We start from the raw sequence: 13190 nt of genomic DNA on the forward strand, positions 1-13190 counted from the left end.
AGGAGTGGATTGAAAACACAGAAAGGCTCTGTCCACACAATGTTGAAATTGAGTGGATGGCCGCCATATAACAGTAAATAACTTCCATTATTTCAATATAACAGCCGTTGCTTTAAAATAACAGCAAATATTTGCCATTAAATGACGGCCATCCACTCAATTACAACATTATGTGAACATAGCCTTTCTGTGTTTCCAATCCACTCCTTGTTTTGGTTGCTATACAGCCTCAAAAATACAGCCTCAAATATACGTAGTGTGAACATAGCCTAAAGGTTATGCTTGTGAGAAAATATCAGAATTTAATAAAAATAAGTTAAAAAATACCATCGCAAGAGGAGGAGTGATGCTGATCAAGCAGAACACTTCTAACTTCATCAGCATCAATTAGACATTATCATCTCGGTTTTAAAAAAAAAATTTGAGTTAGAAGAACGTCCTGACTAAGCACAGCTCATAACTCACTCCAGTTTTCTTTTACTGACAGTATGAAGGAACGATCCCCCAATGGAGGTCTGGTTGATTTGTGTGAGTGGCGAGCAGCCAGATGGCCCAAGGGGGAGTTTGATTATTTAAAAGCACTTAAAGGTGAGGGGAGGACACTGATAGAAACAAGACCGTGGTGAGGCCGGCCAGCTCATCTTGGACCTGGGACCTCACAGCTGCTATACAGAGGCTGAAACTTACACAGCGGACAAAACTACATGAAAGTAGCCATTTCTGGAGAGCACCAGATGTAGCAGAGTGAATATAATGGGAAAGAAAACAAGTCGATAAGCCAAAGTCTGTTAGAAGGATGTTCACACAATGGTTTATTTGCTTTCAATAGGACTCCGCAACAAATGAACGATGATGTGACGACATAATCTGAGAGTCTGAAAAATCCACAATAGATTTTTGCTTATGGAAACATCAGTTATGGTAAAGGGCTTTTGCCAATCTCAAAGTTATAAGTGGGGGATAACTATCTGACTGCTTGGGTGGTACAGTACTCAGCACGTTCCCCGATTCCCATAGAGAATGAATGGAGGGAAGCATGCACACAAATCCTGCCGCTCTATTCTAAGGTCCCTATTCCACGGGACGAATATCATTCAGATTATCGTTAAGTCGTTCGAATCTAAACAATAATCGTTCAGTTGAATAGCAGTTAACGATTAACGACCGAATAAGAAATCAATCGTTTAATAAGGCATGGGCCTATTTTTATTGTTGCTCGTTCGCAAATCATTCGCATTGAATAAGACGTCGTTTGGTCGTTCGTAGTAGTGATGAACGCAATAGCGACAACAAGACGACCGCAAGAACGATCATAAGTAACAATTATCTTTCCATGTAAATGGGTGAACGATTTCAGGTCTTTTGCAATAGCGGTCGTTTGTATCGTTTATCGTTAAAGATTATGCGAACGATAACCGTCCCGTGGAAAAGGGCCCTAACAGGAAACTCAGGTCCCCATTGACGAGATTGTGTGTGTGTGTGTGTGTGTTGGGGGGGGGGGGGGGTCAATGGTTGGAGTCTTACTCACCCTCCCCCCTTCATAGCAGATATAGATAACTTAAATGCCTTTAACGTAACGCTTTCACAACCATGGGTCATTGATGCATCAATGCCTATGTCGTTTTTGGAGTTTGTAACAGCGGCAGGGGAGAGAGGGGGCAGAGCTCACAGCTGCGCCGGCCTGAGGCTTCCGGTTTCCATGGCTACCATTGGGGCTCTGCGATCGAATCGCAAAGCCCGATGTTTATCAGTCAGAGAATTTTACCTCTGTAGAGGAGAATTCTCTGTCTAAAGCCCTATAGATGCTGCGGTCGTGCTGTAGGGTTAATTGTAAGCACTGGAGCGTGGCTATGGTGCTGACTGTTGTTGTGGGTCCCCGACTATCAGTAATAGCCGGGACCCACCGCAGATGACACAGGCGCAGCTTCTGAGCCTGTGTCATCCAGCATCGTAAATTAACCTCACTGCAGCCTCAGGCATAGGCTGCAGTGATGTATATTTACAGTGCAGCGGCGGGAAGGGGTTAACCTTACATATTTCTTAGGCACTTTCACTAATTCCAGCATCCTGAATATGAGTGTTTTTAAAAAAATAAAAAAATTATAGTGTAGACTGCAGCATTTATTCTTAATGAAAACATTTAAATTCGATTTTTTTGGAATGTGGAGAAGGCCCCAGCACCCTTTTTATGTAAATCTGTGAAACTCCCTGTGTGGAGACCTTGTTGTAATCATGATTTTTTAATATAAAATGAAATAGATTAAATAAAAAAAAAAGGCATATGAGAGGACGATGGAAACAAGGATAAAATATTAAACAACATTAATAAAATCCCTAAAAAAAAAAGAAAATGTCCCCCGTTTTTCTGCCGCCCAGACAAAAACTACATCTCCCAGCATGCATTGCATCTCAGAACAAACTGTGTCCCTTTTCACCTAAACTACTCAGGAGAGTCTGTCGTTTCCCCGCCCTCGGCCACATGTCAGTGGTGGGCAGGGTAACAGATGAGGTGTTACAGCTTGCCTGGCAACAGAAAAGACAGAGATCATGTGACCTCTGTCTCAGAAGAGGGGGGGGGGGGGGCAGAGGAGTGGAGACAAAGTGGACCAGGAAGTGAGGATTTTCAGCAATTTAGGATGTGCTGCAGACAAATGGCCCAATTCATGCAATAGACACCTACTAGACACAAGCTTAGATTATGGGTGGGGACTAAAGAGGGTATATCATTCTCAACCTACGTTCCCCTTAAAATGCATAAGAATGAGCTGTGTTTACAATGAACTTACAAAAAGATACTTCCTCTACTGCATTAAGGAAATATTCAGTTATACAGAACATGAGAATCTTTTTAGATGGGCAATTATGACATCATGCTCTGGAAAGGGAAGCCCAGGAGTTCCCCTTAGGGCTACACATCATGAAAAGCAAGCTTTTGGAATAAAAGAAATTAAAGAGAAATTCTAACCCAAGATTTGAACAGATTTTTAAACTAGTTACCATCCTTCAGAGAACACTCACCTTGGACTATGATGTAACCAGTTGAGTGAATAGTATCCACACTGTTGCTTGCAAAACACGTGTATTCCCCAGCATCATCTTGGTTGACTTGCTGAATGTACAGTCCGCCGGATGGCGTAATAGTGATACGAGGGTCACTGGGTAATGGGGTCCTATCCCCTCGGGTCCAGGTTATTCTTGGTTGTGGTTGACCGGCTGCACTGCACTCTAGTGTGACACTTTCACCAACCAGTACTTCTGTGTTCTGAGGTTGTATCACAAAACTCGGGCGAACTGTTTAGGATATTAAAAAAAAAAAAAAAAAAAACATTCAACTCTATTCCCACATAATTTGGCCTTTAAAGGGGTACCCCAGCGTGGGGGCACTTTTGCGCTGGGACCGGGGACAAGGTGGCCGAGGGAAAAGACGTCCACTCACCTCCCCAGTTCCCGGCTCACCCAGGATCCCGCCTCCTTCACCGAGTGGCTGAGCGGACCTGAGACGTCACGTCTCGGGCCCGCGTCAGACACCCGGAAGCGGCCGGGAACCGGGAGCCGGAGCGCCGCGATGCGGGACCCTCCGCTGGAACCGGGGAGGTCAGAGGACATCTTTTCCCTCGGCCACCTCGTCCCCAGTCCCAGCGCAAAAGTGCCCCCACGCTGGAGTACCCCTTTAAGATTAGATGCACACTTTAAGTAAGATCACTTATTGGTTGTTCTGAACCTCTTCATGGACTCTTTTTCCCCAACAGATGTGCAGTACCATCCCTTTGTTTTAGCAATCATTGGTAGTCTTAGATTTCGTATCCCAACTGAACAAAACTTCTGATATATCAGTACGACATGTCAGAATTTTGTAAAAATTATACGTACCCTTTAAAAGAGGAAATTTAAATGAACTCCTGTGGGCAGTAAAAAAACAAAAACAAATCTATAAAAGCGATAACTATCTTTATCAGGTTCTTACGACTTTACCTGGTGTCCCATAATACCGAAGAGTAACCTCAGGAGTCTTAACTTCACCGGCAACATTCTTTGCCATACACTGATAAATCCCCTGGTCAGCCTCCTGAGTATTCTGGATCATTAATGTGCCATCTTCTAGGAGATTCAGCCGGGCATCCTCTTTCATGCTCAATTCATTTCTAGGTGAACATAAGGTAGTTTTTGTTTTATGTAATGTTACCATATAATCCGTTTTAAACACTTATCTGTTACGAAACTTTGTGTTTTTGAAAAGGTGCAAAACAAAAATATTTTACTTAGTAGGATCCCAATTGTTTGTGTAAGCCATACTTGTGCCAGGGTATTTTACTACTGGACTCAATTATCTTAGCCCCAGGGGAGCTGTGGAAGTCCAGGAGTGGGAAGGTAAAATGGCCTTCCACACACGGCATCATACAGCAGTGACTGTTACTCTTTTTTGGATCCCATTTAAATTGCTACATCCTCTAACGAACAGGGCTAACAGGTTCACTGTACATAAAATAAAAAAAACACCTTCAAATCGACCCACTAGCCTTTGATGAACCCAAGGGCCTTCAGTTAGTTAGTTTGATAATGTAGCGGTCAGTCACATAGAATGTACAACAAACACATGGACATGGTCTTACCCATGATCAAAAAGTTTCAATTGACAGCTGCAACTATAAAAAATCAGATGCAATGGCTAATACTAGGAAAACTTTACACAAAGTAAATAAATTAGAACTTCATGATCGGGAAACATAAATGATCTGGATAAATGTGTCATATACACTCCTATGCTCAAAAGACTGCAAAACTAACAGCCTATTAATATAATCAGAACAGCTGTAGCGGAAAGCTCACATTTCACTTCACCTTAAAATCCAAGATCACAAAAATGTTAATCTTATTAACCTCAATAGCGGAGGACAAAAGTTTCAATGTCAGCGCTTTAAAAACACCCTGCCTCTGCCCTGACTCCACAGGTGGGTGACTCCTCTTTCCCAGTACCATTAACCTTCCCGTAACCAGAATCAATATAGCCCATAAATAGCCAATATTCACAAGGACCACTAAACAGGAGCCGATGGAACGGATCATTTGGCAATAAACCATGGCTGTTGTTTTCTATTAAACATACTTGTTGCGGAGCCAGATGATCTCTGGTTTGGGATTGCCTTCAGCTCGACATGTAAAGTACACAGTGTTCCCAAAGGTAACGTCCACATCTTGAGGTTCTGATGTAATTCTTGGCCGCTCTGTATCGTAAATGGAAATCATTTGTGAAAACTTCGAAGAATCGTTAACCATTGTCAAACTTTTTCACCTACTGTAGTTTGTGAAATTTCTTCTTATAAGAAAAAATTATAGGTTTAGAACCACCATGATGATCTTGATTTATGAAGGAGCTAGAGCCTGATAAAATACAGGAGTTGGAGCTATGGCTTACCAACTCCACAGTCCTGCCTTTAACCTTCTATAGTTCTTCCACCAGAAGAGTTTCATCGGATCACAATGTCATAATAGGAGGAAACTGATCAGTTGGCATAAAAGCAGCTACAGATAGCATAGATTTCCTACATACATAAAAACAGTACCTCATTGCTTTCCAAAAACCTATTTAAAGGGAAACTCTCATCACTCTGATGCTGACTAACCTATGAGTCAAGGGGTGGTCCTTGGCAGCTTCTGCCTATTCTGACGACCTTCTTTGATAGATTTCTCCTTATAGCCAAACAAGAAGGCAGGAAAAGGCCACCACTGTCTTGTGGTTCAGGCAGCATGAAAGTAATGATTGTTTTGAAAGTAATGACATATTCCCTTGAAGAGCCCCTCTTTATTCAACAGTACTTTTTAGAGTTTTTAGACTGCAAGTGTATGACCTACTAATACTACTTTTAAGGTGGGAGTGGGGTTATGTTTGTTGGCCTCCAAGTTAAAAGGTTGGGTGGCCAGCAACCAGCTACTGGGGGAGGAACCTATTTAGCTACTGGGGAAGAATACCTACTGGTGATCACCTGCCTATCTACAGGGCACCTACCTACTCTGAGAAATATATCTATCTAATGGGGGCACATATCGTATGTCCTATGAAGTAATTGAGAGAGATATCAGTCTTCCGTTCAGATCCACCCATTGACTCACCACAGTTCAGTTCTGCCGGTGTAATCGTGGACAGAGATCTTCCCTGGAGCCTTCGTGGGTACTCACAGGTAGCGGCTGCTTGAGCATTACCAGATTCCGAGTAGATCTTTAGAAGATCCGCCAACCAAAGAATCTCACAGTCACAGTGAAGAGCATTGGAATCCAATCGCCTGTTTGTAAAACAAATACCGTCAACTCCAATGGCCATAATATAAAGCAATGTAATATCATATTGTAACCAAACAGCACTACAAAAGGAGAGGACTAAGTAATTTAAGTAATGCTAAGTATATATACATACACACACAGGTAAATGATGGTTTCTGAAGTTGCAGCCAGAATCAAAGACAATAGGGCAATCTTCATTATAGAAAACAAAAAACACAGACAGTGAAGTCCTACAGGGTAGCAGGAGGTTAAAACTATAAAGCTCTGTTCACAACGCATTTCAACTGAACGTTCGGGAAAAATGGTTGAATTGATATGTCTATTATATTCTACATACCAACTAGGTAAGGTCTTGTTAGAACAATATGGCCGTTATTAAAGCTTCTAATGGAGCCATCACTTACAATTAATTGACCGATTATAGTCCTTAATAAAATTGGCTGTATATTTGGGGTCCCTTTGGGAGACATCCATTGAAGCATTTTTTTTCCTTGACTGCCAAAAACCTCTGCAAAGCACTGTGGATCTACATATTTACTAACATTACAATCACTGAAGTCGGGGCAATGAAGCTTTACCCCAGAAATCCCCATAGAACCCCCTTTAGGGCAAAGTTTGCATAGACTAGCCCCTTCCATGGTCCGTTTCACTGTATTGACCTGACAAGTATATATAGCTATATAGGGTCAGTGCTGCACACCTCTGCCTTAAATGTGGGAGCCGGTGCTCAGTGGTAACTGGGTTCTTCACCCATAAAACTTGTATAGGAGAAAACCACGGCACTCGATATTGCAAGAATAAGTGAAAAGTTTATTTTTTAGCAAAATGATATACGGTATTTTACTCCGACCATACATAGAAAATATAAGAGCCGAGACCAGGTGCAACGTTTCGGTCCGCTATGGACCTTCCTCAGGCAATAGGGTCTCTTAAATGCTCCACCGACCTCTCTCCCTGCATACAGCATTTAAGAGACCCTATTGCCTGAGGAAGGTCCATAGTGGACCGAAACGTTGCACCTGGTCTCGGCTCTTATATTTTCTATGTATGGTCGGAGTAAAATACCGTATATCATTTTGCTAAAAAATAAACTTTTCACTTATTCTTGCAATATCGAGTGCCGTGGTTTTCTCCTATACATGTATTGACCTGACAAGTCTGGATATTTATGAGATCACCACACCGGTAAGGGCCCTATTGCACCAAAAGATATCTGACAGATTATTTCGGCCAGGAAGTCAGGAACGGACTATAAACAGAGAACAGGTCATAAAGATAAGACTGAGATTTCTCCTCATTTCAAATCCATTCCTGGCTTTGGCTGAAAAAAATCTGTAAGATAATCTGTCAGACATTTTTGGGTATAATAGGGCCTTAGGGTGGTATTACATGGGCCGATGGGGCCCCATAATACCTGTAAACAAGCAGCGATCAGCTAGATCGTCAATCGTTTACTGGACCAATTACACGGCCCGATAATCGTTAAACAAGGGCTGTAGGGACATCGTTACCGATGTCCTTGCAGCCCTAGCTTAACTATATACAATACCTATCCTCGTTCCAGGGCTGCTGCTGCGGTCTTCTTCTCCACGGGTCCTGCGTGCTCTAACTTCAGAGTGATTGGCTGGGCAGACTGTCAGCTGACAGGCCACTCTGAAGCTATAGCGCGCAGGACCCGGGGAGAAGAAGACCGCAGCAGCCCTGGAACGTGGATAGGTAATTTATATCGTCAGTCGCCGGCCGCGCACCGCTATTACACGTAGCGGTGCACGGTCGGCGCCCGACGAAAATAGGTCCAAACCTATATCAACGATCAGCCGATAATCGTTGTCATCGGCTGATCATTGTATTTATTACATGAAGCGATAACCGTCCGATTATTGTTCCGTGTAATAGGGCCTTAATGTTGGACAACTAATTTCCAGAACAAAATAGGACTATACAGACCTTAAAACATAATTTTTTCTTAAAAAGGCCATCAAAATAAATTGACCTGGGCCAACAATCTGGTATCAGAAATATATGAGCCATAACAAAAAGGGATTTAAAGCAATTTGTTGGGGGATTAGACTAACAGCCTATCCAGCAACACTATGAGTGGGGTATAACCTCAGGGACCCCCACTGATCAAAGGAATAAAGGCTCATGGGTGTTCCTTTTCCATTGCGCCTGGCTCAGCAATATACAGAGTTGGAATGGCCCATCGAAGAAACTAGTGGGCTTCTCTTTTCACACAATGAGTCAAGGTAAACGGTATCCCCGTACACGGTAATCACTAGCCACAAATGTCTAGATATTTTCATACAAACCATTAAACCTTACTGATGGCATAACCAGTGTGTGTAAAAAAAGGAGGCTGCCCCTTTGGAGGGCACAACACATTTGTCTAATCTGACTCCTACAAAATCAATATAGAGTACATGTGGTGGTGTCTGGCACTTCATTTCTGTTTACTTGAAGGGGCAGATCATAATAAAATCTTATAAGAAACCCCTTGTCCCCAACTCAAAAAATTACCCTATGTATACGATAGAAGGGATAAAGTGATTATTTGGGGGGGGGGGGTAGAGGGGAGGGTTCGACAACTTGGACCCACACAAATCACAAGAACAGAGGAAAATGGTCCTCTTAATGAAACAAAAGGAGTGCAGAGTACTAAAGAACTGGCCACACGTGATTCTTGTGCTCCATTCGTGGGACAACTATCCTCCATTATCCTCCCAGAGTTCAGTCTCCACTGCTTTCCATCCTATAGATAGAGTTTGGATTACCCCTTAAAATTGATCTTCTTACATCTATAATCACCTTTATTGATCATATTGCCTTGACACAAAGTAACATTACAACTCTCCATTGAACCTAAGATGAGATTATGTTTAACATATAAAAGCAGACTCTCTAAACAAGCATTGGGCACATACTTACAGTCTTTTCATAGATTCCAATTGGCTGAAAGTGCCAGGCACCAGGTGAGTGATTCGATTGTTATGTAAAAACCTATTGATATATCAGATATAAAATAGTTACTATCCACACAACTCCATACATACTGCCCCATATCCCCAATGATCCTTTTATATTGGCGACTCACAATCTCTCCAACTTGGGAAGATGATGGAAAGATTCTGGTTCTAGGGTCTCAATGTGGTTAAAATGAAGATACCTGGAAAAAAACACAAGTATATCCTTTGATTAATAATGTATTGGAAATACTTCAGTGAAAATTGCTGCCTGGCATTGTTTCTACTTGTAACTGAGCTACAAAATTACATACAAGAATAACGTAGCCAAAGGGCAAAGAAGAGAGAAAAAAAAAAAGTTAGAACAAGAATGACAAGTTGAACCATGAAAGCAGACACCTAGATGAATACATGCGGCACATCTGTACGGCATTAGCTCACATGTGACCATACAGTTATTATTATGCACACGCGTATGTAAATAAAATGCAAATGTAGCAGTGCTGAAAGGAAAAGTTATATAAACTGATGGTAGGGCTGGGCGGTATACCGCAAAAATACCGATACCGTCACTGGCGTCGGTTAACCGACCTCAACTGAGCCAGGACGGTATCTGCGGTATTTTTGTGTTTCCAAAAGAGCTTCTGCACGCAGTCGCGGCCCGGCGTGAGCGCTGCACGTTATGTGCAGGGACGCCGGAATCAGAGCGGGAGGTGGAGGAGCAGCAGGGCCCAGGTGAGAATGCCCGCCCCCGGCACCCGTCCAGTGTGAGCGCCCGCCCTCCCCCTGTCCCGTCCGGCGTCCCTGCACACACAGGACATTAACGTGCAGCGCTTGCCGGGAGGGGGAGTTGGGGGAGCGGCACCAGTCCTGTCCGAGCGCCCTTCTCCTCCGGCCGGCGAGCGCTGCACGTTAATGTCCTGTGTGTGCAGGGACGCCGGTGTGCGCGCGGGAAGTGGAGGAGCAGCAGGGTCCAGGGGAGAATGTTCCTGAGTGATCCTGTCCTGTCCGGCGTCCCTGCACACACAGGACATTAACATGTGCAGCGCTCGCCGGCCGGAGGAGAAGGGCGCTCGGACAGGACTGGTGCCGCTCCCCCAACTCCCCCTCCCGGCGAGCGCTGCACATTAATGTCATGTGTGTGCAGGGACGCCGGTCAGATCTCAAGGTGGAGGAGCATATGCATGCAGCTCCCTGTATACCAAGACCCCTGCCCGCCCCCCTGTGTACCCAGCCACCCCTGCCCGCCCCCCTGTGTACCCAGCCACCCCTGCCCGCCCCCCTGTGTACCCAGCCACCCCTGCCCGCCCCCCTGTGTACCCAGCCACCCCTGCCCGCCCCCCTGTGTACCCAGCCACCCCTGCCCGCCCCCCTGTGTACCCAGCCACCCCTGCCCGCCCCCCCTGTGTACCCAGCCACCCCTGCCCGCCCCCCTGTGTACCCATCCACCCCTGCCCGCCCCCCTGTGTACCCAGCCACCCCTGCCCGCCCCCCTGTGTACCCATCCACCCCTGCCCGCCCCCCTGTGTACCCATCCACCCCTGCCCGCCCCCCTGTGTACCCATCCACCCCTGCCGGCCCCCCTGTGTACCCATCCACCCCTGCCGGCCCCCCTGTGTACCCATCCACCCCTGCGGGCCCACCTGTGTACCCATCCACCCCTACCCGCCCACCTGTGTACCCATACACCCCTGCCCGCTCCCCTGTGTACCCATCCACCCTTGCCGGCCCCCCTGTGTACCCATCCACCCTTGCCGGACCCCCTGTGTACCCATCCACCCCTGCCGGCCCCCCTGTGTACCCATCCACCCCTGCTGCCCCACTGTGTACCCATCCACCTCTGCCCGCTCCCCTGTGTACCCATACACCCCTGCCCGCCCCCCCCCGTACACCCCTGCCCACCTCCCCGTAGAGAAGATAGATAGATAGGAGATAGATAGATAGGAGATAGATAGATAGATAGATAGATAGATAGATAGATAGATAGATAGGAGATAGATAGATAGATAGATAGATAGATAGATAGGATAGATAGGAGATAGATAGATAGGAGATAGATAGATAGATAGATAGATAGATAGATAGATAGATAGGAGATAGATAGATAGATAGATAGATAGGAGATAGATAGATAGATAGATAGATAGATAGATAGATAGATAGATAGATAGGAGATATAGGAGATAGATAGATAGGAGATATAGGAGATAGATAGATAGAAGATAGGAGATAGATAGATAGATAGATAGATAGATAGATAGATAGATAGATACATAGATAGATAGGAGATAGATGATAGATAGATAGATAGATAGATAGATAGATAGATAGATAGATAGATAGGAAATAGATGATAGATAGATAGATAGATAGATAGATAGATAGATAGATAGATAGATAGAAGATAGATAGATAGATAGATAGGAGATAGATAGATAGATAGAGAATAGATAGAATAGATAAAGCAGCAAGAGTCCGCAGCACACTAGCATGTAGTGAAGAGTGGTTCATTCCATCAAATAAGGTGCAGGATACGACGTTTCAATTCACTCCAGAATCATTTTCAAGCATGCTTATCTCTTCACTATATGCTGGTGTGCTGCGGACTCTTGCTGCTTTGTATTTTGGGACCCCCTGCCAAAGGCCTTTCTGTGTTCAGCACCCTCTACTTCAGCCTTGGATGTGCGTCTGTCACGAACGATAGATCGATATCTTTACAGCGTGTCAGTGCAGTGCCATCTACAGCCCCCTATAATGTACGTCCCTGTACTGTCACCTGTATATACTATATATATACCCATCATACATACTGTATATACCCATCATATATACTCTGGGTACCTATAGTACATAGCTATATACCTGTATATACACGTCCTGTAGTGTGCACATAGCTGTATACCTGTATATACACGTCCTGTAGTGTGCACATAGCTGTATACCTGTATATACATGTCCTGTAGTGTGTACCTAGCTTGGGTTGCTGCTCATTGAGTTACTGTACTTTTTTTAACTTTATTGAAACAAACTATCCCCAGTTTGGCACGGCCGAGTGGGTGTGGCCTGTAAAAGGGGTGTGGCTTACTAAGGGGGCGTGTCATAGTTATCGTCCAATTATCGTTACCGCAGCTACATATGCGATAAACCGCGATATTGATTTAGGCCAATATCGCCCAGCCCTAACTGATGGGTAGTAATGCTAAAAGTAAAAAAAAAAAGTGCACAAGACATGACAAGAGTTGAGAGCACTTAAACGTTTGAGTGCTTGGCACGGGTAATGAACTCTATTAGAGCCAATGGGAGACTCAAGCATTTAACCAAGATCTTCCTGCTCGGCAGAAGAGAGGGTGTCCATTTTACCTTCAAGGGATGTGTAAACTAAATGTACAAAAAATTAGAACAAAAAAAAAAATGCAATATATTAGCGGAAGACACATTAGAACTCCGGCGGTATGCATGGGGCATGTAATCTTTTTGTTAGATATAGGAGACTGTTTAGTGAATGATCAGATCACTAAAAGGCAGCTATAGAAAAAGGAATACACACAGTAGGTGAGTGTCTGATTGTCAGGTCCCCTATAGATGGGATTCTCACCAATCAAAGCAATATGGGTCCTGTTTGAATACAGCAGCGGCCAGACATGCATGCTGCCACACCATGCACTTTTTAGTGATTGGTTGCAGTGTTAGGGCACATGCACACAGAGCAAAAGCGGTGGAAATTTCAAGCGGAGCCCACGCAGTGGACACTGCTTGAGATTCTGCCTGTCCCGTTGATTCAATGGGATTTGCCATGCGCCTCTGCTCTACGCTTGAGCGGAGGCGCACAATAAATCCCATTAAATCAATGGGACAGGCAGAATTTCAAGCAGAGTCTGCAACGTGGGCTCCCCTGGAAATTTCCGCCTCTTTTGCTTTGTGTGCTTGGGCCCTCAAGGTAATTAAACAGAGGCC

At 44.5% G+C, this 13190-nt stretch overlaps 1 protein-coding gene across 2 annotated transcripts in view; it reads right to left on the reverse strand.

The window, feature by feature from the left end:
• The window catches only part of PXDN (peroxidasin), a 93673-nt gene that overhangs the window by 23663 nt on the left and 56820 nt on the right, over positions 1 to 13190 (reverse strand). For both annotated transcript variants that reach the window (XM_069973046.1, XM_069973047.1), the window contains 6 exons: positions 9368 to 9439; positions 9202 to 9273; positions 6109 to 6278; positions 5105 to 5222; positions 3973 to 4142; positions 3019 to 3291 (listed from right to left, as the gene is read on the reverse strand). In XM_069973046.1, coding sequence (XP_069829147.1) covers positions 3019 to 3291; positions 3973 to 4142; positions 5105 to 5222; positions 6109 to 6278; positions 9202 to 9273; positions 9368 to 9439 — 875 coding nt within the window. The remainder of the gene's footprint in view (positions 1 to 3018; positions 3292 to 3972; positions 4143 to 5104; positions 5223 to 6108; positions 6279 to 9201; positions 9274 to 9367; positions 9440 to 13190) is intronic.

Source organism: Dendropsophus ebraccatus, chromosome 6 (assembly GCF_027789765.1).
Source record: "Dendropsophus ebraccatus isolate aDenEbr1 chromosome 6, aDenEbr1.pat, whole genome shotgun sequence".
Classification (NCBI taxonomy): Eukaryota; Metazoa; Chordata; class Amphibia; order Anura; family Hylidae; genus Dendropsophus; species Dendropsophus ebraccatus.